Below are 17,944 nucleotides of genomic sequence, written 5' to 3' on the forward strand. Positions count from 1 at the left end.
GTTAGAACTTTGTAAAGAAACTCCAAGTACTAAGAGCGATACACTGCTCTGTTGTTATATATTTTTTATTGAACAATCTTTGAAACACATTTTACTGTCCGTTCTATTTTATAATTTTTTGCCTATTTTAAACTGAATCAAACCGCACTTTTTTACTCTAGCTAATCTATTCTATTTTATTATTTGTATTGCTGAAAAACTGTGATTTACCTTACCTTGCTACCTCTCTATCTTTTTGTGTTTAATTTTTTATGCTCGCTTATGCCTGTATTTTTTACTGTTGTGAAGCACTTTGAACTTCAACTTCTGTATGAAAAGTGCCATACAAATAAAGTTATCATTATTAAAGTCATTATTATAGTTTTAGTCTACGTCTAGGCTAAGGTAGGCCGAGCCTGTTTGTAGCTACGGCTGCCCAGACTCAGCTTCCTCCCCTCAGCAGCTCGCCTGGTAAACGAGTCAGGTGCGTCCCCCTGCTCTGCGCTGACATGTTAACCGTCTGTAGTGTGATAGTAAAGGGTTAACCTGCTGTCGCGTGGCAGTGAAAGGGTTAACCGTTTGGTAGTGCGGCAGTGAAAGGGTTAAGAGTTCAGGTTGGCTAACCTGCTGGCCATCTGTCCATCCATCTAGTACCACCGAGCCATTAGGCGTTTCATATTCTAAAATGGGGAACGAGCGAGAGAATGCACGACGCAAATCACATTACCACTAATCATAATCGCTCTGGAGAAGAAAATGCAGGCTTTCTACGGGGGAGATTTGTGTTGCCAGATTAGATGGAGACTAATTGTCTTCATTAATACACTACTACGCTTAATTATTCCTGCACAGCCTGGTGACACAGCGGGACGTGGAGCACCGTCAGCCTCCGACACGCTAGCCTCGCGTGAGCCGGGTGATCTGCACGGGGCCGAGTGCCGCCTGGCTATAAGCACGTCGTCGTTGGGGGCGACAGTGGCTCGGGAGGTAGAGTAGTCGTCTGGCAATCCGGAGTTTCCCGGTTCGATTCCCGCTCCTCCCGGGCAGCGTGTGTCGATGTGTCCTTGAGCGAGACACTTAACTCCTAATTGCTCCCGATGAGCAGGTTGGCACCTTGCATGGTCGCCTCCGCCGTCGGTGTGTGAATGTGTGAGTGAATGTGTGAGTGAATGTGTAAGTGAATGGGTAAAAATGTGAGTAACAAATTGTAAAGCGATTTGGATAAAAGCGCTATATAAAAAAAGCAGCCATTTACCGTTTGCATGGCGCTTAGCATTTGTGTTGGACTTGCTCTGGAGACCTGCCCGCTGCCCGGGCCTCTGGGCCCTCGGCAGGACGATGGGAGACGACTCGCTATAGCTCCAGGAAATCAACTATTCCTTCAGAAAACCACCCCAGAAATATATCAATTCTGATGTATTACTTATGTACCCGGTCTCCTATTGCCATCTCTGCGTTGTGTTACAGTTCGACCCCTGTTAAGGGATCGCCCCGAGTGAGTCTCGGACCGCGGTCTCCCGCGCCGCGGGCGACATCGCAGACCACTATACCAGGAGGTGAATTCACTTGTCTGTATGCCTTTTAACCCATTATGTGCCGGGCATTGTACCCATCATTGTACCCTCCCTGGGAGGATAGAGTTTCCCCTCTATTACTGTTCTGGTGAACCTGCTGCTTTCTGTGAACAACTGTGAGCGAGGTGGTGGGGCCGCAGCCGCCAGACCCCATTTAAATATCAGGTTCACCCTGTGCTCAATGGTTCACCTTGTACTCCATTCAATGTACTCTGGAGGGGTGGGAACGGAGCGCGGGGGAATGTGTTGGGGGGGTGGCTAGGCCACACATGGGGGGGGGGGGGGGGGGGGGCTGGCTAGGACACACGTGTACATGTGTTGGGGGGAGGGGGGGCTGGCTAGGACACACGTGTACATGTGTTGGGGGGGGGGGGCGGCTGGCTAGGCCACACGTGTACATGTGTTGGGGGGGGCTGGCTATAGACCACATGTGTACATGTGTTGGGGGGGGCTGGCTAGGCCACACGTGTACATGTGTTGGGGGGGGCTGGCTATAGACCACATGTGTACATGTGTTGGGGGGGGCTGGCTAGGCCACACGTGTACATGTGTTGGGGGGGGCTGGCTATAGACCACATGTGTACATGTGTTGGGGGGGGCTGGCTATAGACCACACGTGTACATGTGTTGGGGGGGCTGGCTATAGACCACATGTGTACATGTGTTGGGGGGGGGGGGGGGGCTGGCTATAGACCACATGTGTACATGTGTTGGGGGGGGGGGGGGGGGCTGGCTATAGACCACATGTGTACATGTGTTGGGGGGGGGGGGGCTGGCTATAGACCACATGTGTACATGTGTTGGGGGGGGGGGGGCTGGCTATAGACCACATGTGTACATGTGTTGGGGGGGGCTGGCTATAGACCACATGTGTACATGTGTTGGGGGGGGGGGGGGGCTGGCTATAGACCACATGTGTACATGTGTTGGGGGGGCTGGCTATAGACCACATGTGTACATGTGTTGGGGGGGGGGGGGGCTGGCTATAGACCACATGTGTACATGTGTTGGGGGGGGGGGGGGGCTGGCTATAGACCACATGTGTACATGTGTTGGTGGGGGGGGGCTGGCTATAGACCACATGTGTACATGTGTTGGGGGGGGGGGGCTGGCTATAGACCACATGTGTACATGTGTTGGGGGGGGGGGCTGGCTATAGACCACATGTGTACATGTGTTGGGGGGGGGGGGCTGGCTATAGACCACATGTGTACATGTGTTGGGGGGGGGGGGCTGGCTATAGACCACATGTGTACATGTGTTGGGGGGGGGGGGGGCTGGCTATAGACCACATGTGTACATGTGTTGGGGGGGGCTGGCTATAGACCACATGTGTACATGTGTTGGGGGGGGGGGGGGGGGGGCTGGCTATAGACCACATGTGTACATGTGTTGGGGGGGGGGGGGCTGGCTATAGACCACATGTGTACATGTGTTGGGGGGGCTGGCTATAGACCACATGTGTACATGTGTTGGGGGGGGCTGGCTATAGACCACATGTGTACATGTGTTGGGGGGGGGGGGCTAGGCCACACGTGTACATGTGTTGGGGGGGGGGGGGGGCTGGCTAGGCCACACGTGTACATGTGTTGGGGGGGGGGGGGCTGGCTATAGACCACATGTGTACATGTGTTGGGGGGGGCTGGCTATAGACCCCATGTGTACATGTGTTGGGGGGGGGGGGGGGCTGGCTATAGACCACATGTGTAGATGTGTTGGGGGGGGGGGGCTGGCTATAGACCACATGTGTACATGTGTTGGGGGGGGGGGGGGGGCTGGCTATAGACCACATGTGTACATGTGTTGGGGGGGGCTGGCTATAGACCCCATGTGTACATGTGTTGGGGGGGGGGGGGGCTGGCTATAGACCACATGTGTACATGTGTTGGGGGGGGGGGGCTGGCTATAGACCACATGTGTACATGTGTTGGGGGGGGGGGGCTGGCTATAGACCACATGTGTACATGTGTTGGGGGGGGGGGGCTGGCTATAGACCACATGTGTACATGTGTTGGGGGGGGGGGGGGGGGCTGGCTATAGACCACATGTGTACATGTGTTGGGAGGGGGGGGGGGGCTGGCTATAGACCACATGTGTACATGTGTTGGGGGGGGGGGGCTGGCTATAGACCACATGTGTACATGTGTTGGGGGGGGGGGGGGGGCTGGCTATAGACCACATGTGTACATGTGTTGGGGGGGGCTGGCTTTAGACCACATGTGTACATGTGTTGGGGGGGGGGGGGGCTGGCTATAGACCACATGTGTACATGTGTTGGGGGGGGGGGCTGGCTATAGACCACATGTGTACATGTGTTGGGGGGGGCTGGCTATAGACCACATGTGTACATGTGTTGGGGGGGCTGGCTATAGACCACATGTGTACATGTGTTGGGGGGGGCTGGCTATAGACCACATGTGTACATGTGTTGGGGGGGGGGGGGGCTAGGCCACACGTGTACATGTGTTGGGGGGGGGGCTGGCTAGGCCACACGTGTACATGTGTTGGGGGGGGGGGGGGCTGGCTAGGCCACACGTGTACATGTGTTGGGGGGGCTGGCTAGGCCACATGTGTACATGTGTTGGGGGGGGGGCTGGCTAGGCCACACGTGTACATGTGTTGGGGGGGATGGCTAGGCCACACATGTACGGGGGCTGGCTAGGACACACGTGTACATGTGTTGGGGGGGGGCTGGCTATAGGACACACGTGTACATGTGTTGGGGGGGGGCTGGCTAGGCCACACGTGTACATGTGTTGGGGGGGGCTGGCTAGGCCACACGTGGGGGGGGGGCTAGCTAGGCCACACGTCAACACACATACTATTTGATTAGTTATTACACGTAGCTGCAACCAGCAGCTTTCTAGCTCCCTGTTGCTTGAACCACAAAAGTGTCCCAAACTGTTTCAGAGGAGGCTGAAATCTGGCATGGAGGTCAAGTGTTTTGCTGCGTCCCATTCCTCCCCTTGGCCCCTCTACCACTCGGCCCTATGGCTCTGTTTTGCGCGTTCCCGCAAAGTGTACTGGTGTCCCATTTCACTTTGGATCAAGGGGTAGTGACGTTTCAGCCCTCCATACGGCCCTACAAACGGAGTCAAGCCAAGATGCAGGCTCAATAACGAGGGCGAGAGGGTATTTCCCAGAATGCACTGCAAACCTTTCGCAAATCTAAAGAAAATGGCGGAGCTTTACCAGTAATTTATACAAATGACAGTATTGATTACTTCGTAACGAATCATTAAACAAATATACAGTCAACTGGAATATGTTAGTTGTTTACACATATGTTGGATCATGTAATTGGTTTGTCATAACAAACCAATAAAAATCGCTAATTTAACCACTACATCCATATGGTTTCTCTCTCCATCTCTCACTACTATGCAGAGATGGAACACAAAAGTTATGAAATTCAAGTTTATCTTTTAAACTATAAAAATGTTTATTACATAAACCTATACATTTTAATTTTCTATTATTTTCAGAATTTCAAGACCAATATTAATAATACATGGAAAGATTAATAACACTTCATATCCAAGACGGCAGATGAAATCCAATATGGCTGGCATAACAATGTTTCTTGTCTTTGGTAAATGCTGTGTTATGTTTTTGTGTATGCTAAGCATAAATAATATATATAATACAAAATGTTAGTAACATGTACAGTAGTGTCCTTTAGTCAAATGTAGTACTCGGTTGTAACTAGTGCTGTCAGGCGATTAAAAAATGTTATCTAATTAATTACAGGATTTGTAATTAATTAATGTAATTAATCGCATTTTAATCGCATAACCATTTTAGGCCTGATATTCTATATTCTATAATCATATTTCAAATGGCATGTGTCCGGATGGCAGAATTCAGTACTGTATCTACAAAACCTTCTGTCTAATCATCTTCCATTTATTTTATTAATTTGCTTAGATTTTTCAGGTCTGATAAATTTTAGCATGGTGTTATTCACAGTTAAGAAAAAAAATGTATTGATATTGTCATTTGGTTCATTACAATTTACTCAAGCCTAGTAACAGACACAGTATTTCTGACACTGGGAATACATTCCCTGAGATCCATAGATGTCCCTAGAATCAGATACCAAGAACATGCAAATGGCCATATTAAAAAAAAAGTCTGTAAATGTGTATTCTACGTTCTTATGGAATGAATGAGATACAAAAATATAAAAAAAAATGTATACATTTTGAGTTAATTTTTAGTTAAATGTGATAATTTGCTTGTGTAATTAATTAATCTAATTAACGCGATAAACTGACAGCCCTAGTTGTAACATGTATTATCCTTTAGTAACATGTAGCATCCTTTAGTAACATGAAGTACCTTGTATCCTGTAGTACAATACCACTACCAGTACCATGTAATACACTGCAGTAATACTGTATATATGTTTTATTATAGTCTCACCCATTCATTTTCTATTTGACTGACATACTGTATGAATATAAAGAACCTGACTAACATTTGATTAACACTTGTGCTACAAAATAACAACACAAAATGTCAAGAGTTTGGATACCAAACTGTGCTAGTGCTGTCCCATTTCGTGACTCCCCATCGAGGGCACTCCAAAACGAGGGGTAGGGCCAAGGGGTAGGGCCAAGGGGAGGAATGGGATGCAGCCTTTGTGTGTGTGTGTGTGTGTGTGTGTGTGTGTGTGTGTGTGTGTGTGTGTGTGTGTGTGTGTGTGTGTGTGTGTGTGTGTGTGTGTGTGTGTGTGTGTGTGTGTGTGTGTGTGTGTGTGTGTGTGTGTGTGTGTGTGTGTGTGTGTGTGTGTGTGTGTGTGTGTGTGTGTGCACGGTCCACAGTTATTCCATATTTGCATGTGTTTGATCATCTCTATGTGGGGTATATTCACATCACATCACAGTTTGATCTGGAGATGGAACTATGCTACTGTATTTGGAACCTTCTTAAGCCACTGTACATTTATAGATTTGTTTACTCCAAGGTTTACAAAGATACCCAACATAACAAACCTTTTACAGCTACAAAATACAGAAAATACTACAAATTACCTGTTGTCTAGTGTTCCTCCTTGTTATCAATAACTCAGTCATATTGATCTGTTGTCTAGTGTTCCTCCTTGTTATCAATAACTCAGTCATATGTACCTGTTGTCTAGTGTTCCTCCTCGTATCAATAACTCAGTCATATGTACCTGTTGTCTAGTGTTCCTCCTCGTATCAATAACTCAGTCATATTGATCTGTTGTCTAGTGTTCCTCTTCGTATCAATAACTCAGTCATATGTACCTGTTGTCTAGTGTTCCTCCTTGTATCAATAACTCAGTCATATTGATCTGTTGTCTAGTGTTCCTCCTTGTATCAATAACTCAGTCATATTGACCTGTTGTCTAGTGTTCCTCCTTGTATCAATAACTCAGTCATATTGACCTGTTGTCTAGTGTTCCTCCTTGTATCAATAACTCAGTCATATCGACCTGTTGTCTAGTGTTCCTCCTTGTTATCAATAACTCAGTCATATGTACCTGTTGTCTAGTGTTCCTCCTTGTTATCAAGAGCTCAGTCATATTGACCTGTTGTCTAGTGTTCCTCCTCGTATCAATAACTCAGTCATATTGACCTGTTGTCTAGTGTTCCTCCTTGTTATCAATAACTCAGTCATATTTACCTGCAGTTGTCTGTTCCTCCTTGTTATCAAGAGCTCAGTCAATTAGAGAAAACATGTCTTCATTCTTATGTCATATTCTTAGTGGTGGGGATACCCATTTGATTGAGTCTGGATCACTGATTGACGCGTCATCATAATGAGACTCTCTCCCTGTCCTCTGCAGGGAATGTCTTTGTCGTGAGCCTGGCCTTTGCGGATCTGCTGGTGGCCTTCTACCCATATCCACTGGTGCTGTACGCCATCTTCCACGACGGATGGTCACTGGGCGACACGCAATGCAAGGTGAGCTGTAGCTGATGGGTCTGACCGTCTGCCTGTTCTCTACAGAGACATTACATTACATTCATCCGGTCTATCCCGTGTAGATGTAGATCTACTCACTCTCTCGCCCTCTTTCAGCTCAGTTTCTTCCCTCAGGCCATCAGAACAATGAACACTGATCTCTCCACACACACGCACACATGAACACACACATACACACACACAACACAACACTCTGCACTCGCACGCACACAAACGCACCACAGGTCACTTTAAACACACACGAAAAGGTCACTTTAAAGCAGGGGTCACCAACCTTTTTAAGCCCAAGATCATTTTTTCTTTTTTTTGTGAAGGCAAGATCTGCCTATTGAAGCGTTGAGAGAAAAAGACAGCCAATTGTACTTTAAACTAAATGACTTTTATTTGCCTGTATTCTAATTGCATGCAATGCTTTGGTCCAACATTAAAACGTCAAAGTAGAACTGTAATATGTACTTTCTCAGTCAGTTCTAAGTGCAGTCATCTTATGCAGCATCACTTTTCACATCAAAACAAAAGTAGAACTGTAATGTGGACTTTCTCATATTATTAACATTGACAAACATATTTACAATTAGCATTTTATAAAGTAGAACTGTAATATGTACTTTCTCAGTCAGTGCTAAGTGCAGTCATCTTATGCAGCATCACTTTTCACATCAAAACAAAAGTAGAACTGTAATGTGGACTTTCTCATATTATTAACATTGACAAACATATTTACAATTAGCATTTTATAAAGTAGAACTGTAATATGTACTTTCTCAGTCAGTGCTAAGTGCAGTCATCTTATGCAGCATCACTTTTCACATCAAAACAAAAGTAGAACTGTAATGTGGACTTTCTCATATTATTAACATTGACAAACATATTTACAATTAGCATTTTATAAAGTAGAACTGTAATATGTACTTTCTCAGTCAGTGCTAAGTGCAGTCATCTTATGCAGCATCACTTTTCACATCAAAACAAAAGTAGAACTGTAATGTGGACTTTCTCATATTATTAACATTGACAAACATATTTACAATTAGCATTTTATAAAGTAGAACTGTAATATGTACTTTCTCAGTCAGTGCTAAGTGCAGTCATCTTATGCAGCATCACTTTTCACATCAAAACAAAATAACTGTAATGTGGACTCTCATATTATTAACATTATAAAATGCTAATTGTAAAGATGTTTGTCAAAGTAGAACTGTAATATGTACTTTCTCAGTCAGTGCTAAGTGCAGTCATCTTATGCAGCATCACTTTTCACATCAAAACAAACGTAGAACTGTAATGAAAGATAAAAATAATTATAATAATAATTCTTAAAAAAAAAAAAAAAAAAAAAAACAGGGAAAGTCTCAAAGATCGACCAGAAAATAACTTGTTGCGGCTAGGTGGTGTAGTGGGCAAGGTGCTCGCCACCAATGCAATTATTTTCTTTTCTTTTTATCTATTTTTTCTCCAATTTTCAATTTTTCTCCCATCCCAATTTCGTATCGAACGTTGTTTGGCCATGCCTCCCACAAGCCGGCTGCAATGTGGACGAAGCCTTACATCACGTGTCCCCTCCGGTACTCGAGGAAGCAGCAGTCACATCTTTTCACCTGCACAGCGCCATCTCTCAGCGTCGGGGGTCTGCATGGGAGGGGCACGCCGCCCTCGTCGCTTCCTGATTCTGCTGCTGATAGCAATGCATGGCTGGTCGTTCATACTAATACAATTGGCAGTATTAGGGGATGGGAAGCTGATGGGTGGGGATCGGACGTTGTGGACAGCGACTCCTACAGGTCGGTTGGTGCGCCTGCGCAGCAGAATCAGGAAGCGACGGGGGCGGCGTGTCCCTCCCACGCAGACCCCCGACGCTGAGAGATCGCGCTGTGCAGGTGAAAAGATGCGACAGGCTGCCTCCTCGAGTACCGGAGGGGACACGTGATGTAAGGCTTCGTCCACATTGCAGCCGGCTTGTGGGAGGCATGGCCAAACAGCGTTCGAGACAGGGGAGGGAAGAATTGGACGATACAAAATTGGGATGGGAGAAAAATAGAAAATGGGAGAAAAAGTAGATAGAAAAAAAGAAAATTACTTGTTGTGATTGTTGTATAGTATAATTAGTAACAGCATAGTATAGCATAGCCATAGGGACATAGAAGAAAAACTGCACATTGTATAGGAGTGTACATACTAGTAGTAGTAGTAGTAGTAGTAGTAGTAGTAGTAGTAGTAGTAGTAGTAGTAGTAGTAGTAGTAGTAGTTGTCAGAATGGAGGTAGGTGAATTCCAATGGGTGAAGGCAATCACAGAGACAGAGAGTGTTTACTCTTGAACAGGTTCGACTTTAATAGTAAGAACACAGAGTAAGTTCTAAGAGAGACAAGTGCTAATAGCACAAGTGGAAAATAAGGTAAATGGGAGCTTATTGGAGGTCCAGAGTAGAACCGTCCGCGTTATCCCCGAACGCAATTAGTGAAGACCTGACAATGAACAAGCAGAAGAGAGGTATGTTACATAGACACCAAATACCAACATTCCACACACACCCCCGTGACAGCCAATCAGGAACCACCCCTAAGTGACAGCACTAATTGACAGGGAAATGACAGGTGACAAGCCCAGTGACATATGCCAGGAATGTGGGTGGTCACCGACCACAGTCGGTGTCCAGAACGTAACAGTACCCTCCCCCGACGAACGGCACCAGACGTTCACCTAGGAGCCTCGGGATTCAGCCGCCGGAAATCAACGATCAGGCTGGGATCTAAAATATCCCTTTGAGGCACCCAAGAACGCTCTTCTATCCCGTACCCCTCCCAATCCACCAAGAACTGAAACCCCCTACCCCTCTGCCTACAACCCAGTATCCTCCGCACCGTGTAAATGGGTTGACCGCCAATAAACCGGGGCGGAGGAACCACAGGCAGTGGCGGGGCCAAGGGCGATGAGAGGAATGGCTTCAACAGGGACACATGAAACGTCGGATGAACCCTCATTGAGCTCGGAAGTCGTAGCTTGTAAGCCACTGGATTAACCCGATGAATCACTTTAAATGGTCCTATAAAGCGAGGAGCCAGCTTCTTGGATTCCACCCGGAGAGGGAGATCCCGGGTGGAAAGCCAAACCTGCTGCCCTGGACGGTAAACTGGAGCCGGACGACGCTTACGGTTAGCCTGCCGTTGGGTACTAACCGAAACCTTCTGTAGCGCCTTCCGAACCTGTTTCCACGTCCTGCGACAGCGAGCCACATGTGCCTGGGCCGAGGGCACCTCCGCCTCCTGCTCCTGCTTGGGAAACAGAGGAGGTTGAAAACCATACTGGCACTGAAAGGGAGACATACCGGTAGAAGAGGAGAGAAGGGTATTATGCGCGTACTCAGCCCAAGCCAACCTCCTACTCCACGTTGCCGGACTACTGCGGATGGAACCCAGACGACAGACTGACAGAGGCGCAGAGGCCGGCGGCAAACGCCTTCCAGAACCTGGAGGCGAACTGAGGACCCCGGTCTGACACGATATCTACTGGCAGCCCGTGGACCCGAAAGACATGCTGTATAACTAAATCAGCAGTCTCCCGGGCCGAAGGAAGCTTGGGGAGAGGGACAAAGTGAGCCGCCTTAGAGAACCGATCCACCACCACCAAGATGGTGGTGAACCCGTCCGAAAGGGGAAGACCAGAAATAAAGTCCAGAGATATGTGTGACCAGGGTCGTTTAGGAATAGGAAGTGGTCGGAGGAGACCCGCCGGTGCCCGTCGAGAGGTCTTACTACGTGCGCACACCGGACAGGCCGCCACAAAGGAACGCGTATCCCCCTCCACTGTCGGCCACCAGAACCTCCTACGGATAAATTCCAGAGTCCTGGTTGCCCCTGGGTGGCTGGTGAGGGATGACGCATGTGCCCACTGTAGCAAGCGTGAGCGCGCCACCTTGGGAACATACGACCGTCCCGGAGGACCCCCACCAGGATCGGGCTCCCGCGTTAGCGCCGACCTTACCACCTTCTCTATGCCCCAAGACACGGGTGCCAAAATCAAGGCCGGTGGAATAATGGGATGGGGCTGCTCCTCCCGACCAGGAAGATCAAACTGGCGCGACAACGCGTCAGGTTTGATATTCTTGGAGCCGGGTCTATAGGAGATGGTATATCGAAATCGTGTGAAGAACAACGTCCACCTGGCCTGGCGAGCGTTAAGGCGTTTAGCCCCTTGGATGTAAGCCAAGTTCTTATGATCAGTCCAAATAATGAAAGGATGTGCCGCCCCCTCTAACCAATGTCTCCACTCCTCCAGTGCCAATTTGATCGCCAATAACTCCCGATTACCCACGTCGTTATTACGCTCGGCTGGTGACAGACGGCGAGAAAAAAAAGCACACGGGTGCACTTTCCCATCCTTTAAGCATTTCTGAGAGAGCACCCCCCCCACCGCGACGTCAGAGGCATCCACCTCCACAATGAACGGAACCTCCGCGTCATGGCGGATCAATACAGGAGCGGATGTAAAACGACGTTTAAGATCGCAGAAGGCCGACTCAGCCCTAGGCGACCATTCAAAGCCAGGGAGAGAGGCCTTAGTGAGAGCTGTTAAAGGATTGGCTAAGGCGCTAAAGTTGCGAATAAAGCGCCTGTAAAAATTTGCAAAGCCCAAAAACCGTTGTAACCCCTTGAGCGACGAAGGTCGTGGCCAGTCCAAAACTGCACTCACCTTGGCTGGATCCATGCGCAGATCGCCCTTCGTCAACACAAAGCCCAGGAAGGACACGGTGTCCATGTGAAACACACACTTCTCAGCCTTAACGAATAGTTGATGCTTGAGGAGACGGTCTAGCACCTCCCGAACGTGCATTTGGTGTTGCACCATATCGCGAGAAAAAATCAGGATATCATCTAAGTAGACAAACACCGACACCCCAATCAAGTCTCGCAGCACGTCGCTAACCAGGGCTTGGAAGACTGCCGGAGCATTAGCCAAACCAAAGGGCATGACCAAATACTCATAGTGCCCATTGGGTGTGTTAAATGCAGTCTTCCACTCGTCTCCCTCTCTAATCCTGACCAGGTTGTATGCATTACGTAAGTCAAGTTTAGAAAATACCTGTGCCCCCTGTAAGCACGCAAAGGCCGTGTCCATGAGGGGTAAAGGATATCGGTTCTTGATGGAAACGTCATTCAATCCCCTATAATCAATGCATGGGCGCTGATCCCCATCTTTTTTATCAACAAAGAAGAAGCCAGCGCCGGCAGGGGAAGTGGAAGGGCGTATGTGCCCCGCAAGCAATGCCTCCTCTATGTAGGTGTTCATGGCCAAGGTTTCGGGGCGTGAGAGAGAGAACATTCGCCCGCGAGGCGGGGAGGTACCGGGTAGAAGATTAATGGGACAGTCGTATGATCTATGAGGCGGAAGTGCTTTAGCACGCGTCTTGCTAAAATCGTCCGCCAGGTCCCAATAGATCTCAGGCACCCCTATCAAATCGGGATTAGAGGGTAGATCAGAATCTGCCACGCTCCCCACCATCCTGGAGAAAGAGGGAGGAGACAAAAGAGAAGAGGGGTGGGGAGACAAGGGTTTGGGCAAACTCCCGCTGACGATTGACTTGACGTCGGCCGCCGCTGAGAGTTCGCCCGTGCTCCAATTAATGACACGAACACATGACGACAACCAGGGATGACCCAACACCATGACAGAATAGGGGGAAAAGATGACAAAAAATGTAACCCATTCCCACTCCCCACCCGCCACCCGGATGTGTAAAGGAACTGTGCGCTAGGTGACGCTCCCACTGCCCAGAGGCCGACCGTCCAGGGCATAAACTGGTAAGGGAACCCCTAAATCCTCCACTGGGGTTCCCCACTCCTTCACCAATCCCACGTGAATAAAATTGCCCGCCGCCCCTGAGTCAATGAGAGCCTTAGTTCCCCTAATGTCACCCCCACAGTTGATCGCCACCTCAAAAAATGTACGAGAATCCGTGGTTTTGGCAGGAATGAGCCCACCTGCTGGCGCTTTCTCGAAGCCCGACGGCGCACCTTCCATTCCCGATTGGCGCCGAGCCGATACAGCCTGGACCCGACAGCTGCCGAAGCGGTGACCGGTGCGGCCGCACCGGAAGCAGCGTCGCTCTTTGATGAAGCGCTGCCTCTCGTCGTCCGAGAGCGACAGCGCTCCAAGCTGCATGGATTCATCACCCAGTGGCCCACTCGTGTAATGCATGGAATTATCAACACCAGGAGAAGAAGGAAAACATACCTGGGTGTTGTTGACATGCTCCTTCTCCCTCTCCCGGTGCCGATTGTCCATCTTGATGGTGGTGTTGATCAGCACCTCCAGCTGCTCGGGGATCTCACGCGCGGAGAGCGCATCTCGCATCCGCGCTGAGAGTCCCCTGACGAACAGAACCACGCAGACGTTCTCCGCCCAAGCTGTCTCCCGAGCCAAGATCCGAAAATTGATAGCGTAAGCTGCGACCGTGCGGAGGCCCTGCCGGCAGTCGAGAAGACGACCACCAGCCTCGAAGATCGAGAGTACCCGGGAAGTATCGAATACTCTTCTCAATTCCCGGGTAAAGGCGTCCAGACTGTCGCAGATTATCGCCCCCGCCTCTAATTCCGCCGTAGCCCAGGAGAGAGCTTGACCGGTGAGCAGTGTGATAATATACGCTACCTGCGCTGTCTCCGATGGAAATGATCGTGGTTGCAGCCGGAAAACGAGTAGACACTGGGTGATGAATTCCCGACAACCATCCGGTGATCCGTCATAGCGAGCGGGCGCCTGCAGATGTGGCTCGTGGGACCGTTCCTGGACCCCGAACACCCCCCGACTCTCCTCTGCGTGGAGCGCTGCTTCTCCCGTCGCCGACTGAACACCAGCCACTCCTTCTTGGGCTTGTCGGGCTGTGGCCAACGCCGACTGCGCCACCGCTTGGGATGATCCGACGACCCTGTTGAGTCGGATTAACTCGGCGCTGACCAGCAGTTGATGTTCCTCCATCCGTGTCTGGGCTGCTCCCTGCGCCTGGAGCATCTCCATGATGGCCTCCATGGAATTCTGATGGTCAGGTCTTCTGTCAGAATGGAGGTAGGTGAATTCCAATGGGTGAAGGCAATCACAGAGACAGAGAGTGTTTACTCTTGAACAGGTTCGACTTTAATAGTAAGAACACAGAGTAAGTTCTAAGAGAGACAAGTGCTAATAGCACAAGTGGAAAATAAGGTAAATGGGAGCTTATTGGAGGTCCAGAGTAGAACCGTCCGCGTTATCCCCGAACGCAATTAGTGAAGACCTGACAATGAACAAGCAGAAGAGAGGTACAGTATGTTACATAGACACCAAATACCAACATTCCACACACACCCCCGTGACAGCCAATCAGGAACCACCCCTAAGTGACAGCACTAATTGACAGGGAAATGACAGGTGACAAGCCCAGTGACATATGCCAGGAATGTGGGTGGTCACCGACCACAGTCGGTGTCCAGAACGTAACAAGTAGTAGTAGTTTATTTTTTTCAGTCATCAAAAAAATATCAATATTTGATTTTTTACAGTGACTGAAAAAGGTACAGACTGAAGCATAGTGCTTATATGTGCCTGTCCTATATTCTTACCAAATTTCTTTTTCTTTTTTCACCCTTATAGTTTTTCAAAATTTAGCATTAAAAAAAATAAAATAAAAAATACAAAAATGTAGATTCCAAAACAGTATTCTAAAAGAAAAAAGAAAAAAAGCAAACAAAACATAGGATCCAGTGCCTTTAAGCAATTTATTAACATGTCTATTTTACCATGTCTAAACTAGTTATCGTTTTTTATTATTACTACTATTACTATTGTTTTTATTGCACAATCGAAGCGGGCATGGCCAACCGCATTTATTCTCACTGTATGCCCTGGTATGTATGTGATGAATAAAACTCTTGAATCTTGAATCTTAGATAGATAGGATACTTTATTAATCCCCGTGGGGAAATCCGGTGACATACACATACTGCATCTGTAGACGTCATCTCCCCGCTCTCCCTCTCTCTCTCCCCCAGGTGAGCGGCTTCCTGATGGGCCTCAGCGTCATCGGCTCCATCTTCAACATCACCGGCATCGCTGTCAACCGCTACTGCTACATCTGCCACAGCTTCGCCTACGACAAGCTGTACAGCTACCGCAACACCCTGCTCCTGGTGGCGCTCATCTGGGCGCTGACCCTGCTCGCCATCCTGCCCAACTTCTTCGTGGGCTCGCTGCAGTACGACGCGCGCGTCTACTCCTGCACGTTCGCCCAGGCGGTCAGCGCGTCCTACACCATCACCGTGGTGGTCATCCACTTCTTCGTGCCCATCGCCGTGGTCACCTTCTGCTACCTGCGCATCTGGATCCTGGTGATCCAGGTGCGGCGCAGGGTGAAGTCCGAGGTGCGTCCCCGCCTCAAGCCCAGCGACCTGAGGCACTTCATCACCATGTTCGTGGTGTTCGTGTTGTTCGCCCTCTGCTGGGCGCCGCTGAACTTCATCGGCCTGGCGGTGGCCATCGACCCGGAGAGGGTGGCGCCGCGGATCCCCGAGTGGCTCTTCGTGGTCAGCTACTTCATGGCCTACTTCAACAGCTGCCTTAACGCCATCATCTACGGCCTGCTGAACCAGAACTTCCGCAAGGAGTACAAGCGGATCGTCACGTCCGTGTGGAGGCCCCGCCTCTTCCTGCAGGAGACGTCGAGGGGCGGGACCGAGGCCATGAAGAGCAAACCGTCTCCGGGGGGACTCAACAACAACGAGCAGATGAAAGGAGAGACCATGTGATGTTCACCACCACCACCACCACCTCCCCTCTCTCTCTCTCTACCTCTCTCTCTCTACCTCTCTCTCTCTCTCTCTCTCTCTCTCGCTCTCTCTCTCTCTCTCTCTTTCTCTCTCTCTATCTATCTGCTCTCTCTCTCTCTCCCTCTCTCTCTACCTCTCTCTCTCTACCTCTCTCTCTCTCTCTCTCTCTCTCTCTCTCTCTCTCGCTCTCTCTCTCTCTCTCTCTTTCTCTCTCTCTATCTATCTGCTCTCTCTCTCTCTCTCTCTCTCTCTCTCTCTCTCTCTCTCTCTCTCTCTCTCTCTCTCTCTCTCTCTCTCTCTCTCTCTCTCTCTCTCTCTCTTCCTCATCTCTTAGCCCCTCTACTTTTACAGTCATGGAGGTGCCTGTATACTATACTGTATCTAACGCAATGAATCACACAGCCTCAAAGAACTCTTGGAATAGTACAGGGATCAAAGAGAGAGAGGGGTGGGAGTGAGTGAGATAGAAATGGGAGGGGGGGGGAGTGTAGCTGATACTAACTGAGTGTGTTGTCAACACTCTTGAAGAGAGCCATTCACAAAGCATATATTCTAATTCATCATTATTCTTATAATAATAATTATTAATAATTATTATTATATATTCTTACGTCCACCTCAGGGTGCCTGGCCTCTGCTGCTCGAGCAATATGTATTTCAAAGTAGAGGCACCAAAAGTAAATGTATTCATATTTTTACACCGTGATGTTTTGTGTCTGAAAGTGCTTCAAGTCGCTTTCATTATCTTCACCGTTTTTTTTGTTGCTGTACTAGAAAGTATTTGTCACACCAAATGCTCATGAAGGTACAGTATATAGACCAATTATATAGATTATATATTTTTTTATTATTATTATTATGATTAAAAATAAAAGTGACTAAATTATAATTTTTATGACAAATACATAGGTAAATGTAATAATTTCATAAATCTGTAACAAATATCCATTTCACTTTATTAACGGTAGATGTCTCAAATTTATTAACGGCCATTTCCATGGTTTGTCAAAAGGTGCCTGATTTTTGCTTATCGCCTCAAAATGAAGATTTGCCAAAAAGAAAAAAAATAAGAAACTCTATGTAAAAGATTTTGTCTTTTGTCCAGAGTCTACGGATCATTAAGCTCTTTAATCTACATTAGTCGGAAACATCAGAGTGGGACGTTTCAGGTGGCAAACAACAAGCATGTTAAACCAAGTTAGGTGGTAACATGAATATACTTATATATAACGCCACGAAACACCTGGTCATATATAAAGCACAATGCAGCTGTTTAAACTGGGATGACAGAGTACTTACGCAGTCTACGGGTTTACAGTAATTATCTTAGTAATGTTGAGAAAAGACACCACTTTCTCTCTATGCATTTTACACTTTATATCACGAACACGCATACTCAATAATCGCTACGTGAATAACGCCACTGTTTTTAAACTGTGTTTATCTTAGTAAGGATCCGATCAGTTCACACCGGCTGACTGTGTCCCAGGCGGGGGGAGGAGAGAGTGTGCACGAGCCTTTTCATGGCTGCTTTGTTATGTTTCACTTATTTTCTATGACTCTTGTTTATTTATTCGTTGCTTTGGTTTTGGACGAGAGGCTGCCTTGGTCTCTGAAAAATGAGATGAAAGTTGCGGCTGAGAGG

The 17,944-nt window shown here is 48.2% G+C and overlaps 1 protein-coding gene across 1 annotated transcript in view; it reads left to right on the top strand.

Annotated features, from left to right (window-relative positions):
* The window catches only part of LOC311223486 (melatonin receptor type 1B-like), a gene marked incomplete at both ends in the record, with an annotated part of 76,987 nt that extends 60,709 nt beyond the window's left edge, over nt 1–16,278 (top strand). Inside the window, 2 exons of the mRNA XM_084308271.1 lie at nt 7,369–7,487; nt 15,526–16,278. Of these exons, the coding sequence (XP_084164397.1) occupies nt 7,369–7,487; nt 15,526–16,278 (872 nt within the window). The remainder of the gene's footprint in view (nt 1–7,368; nt 7,488–15,525) is intronic.
* Between the last annotated feature and the right edge of the window lie 1,666 nt (nt 16,279–17,944).

Source organism: Notolepis coatsorum (genome assembly GCF_963971535.1).
Source record: "Notolepis coatsorum genome assembly, chromosome: 1".
In the NCBI taxonomy this organism is placed as follows: Eukaryota; Metazoa; Chordata; class Actinopteri; order Aulopiformes; family Paralepididae; genus Notolepis; species Notolepis coatsorum.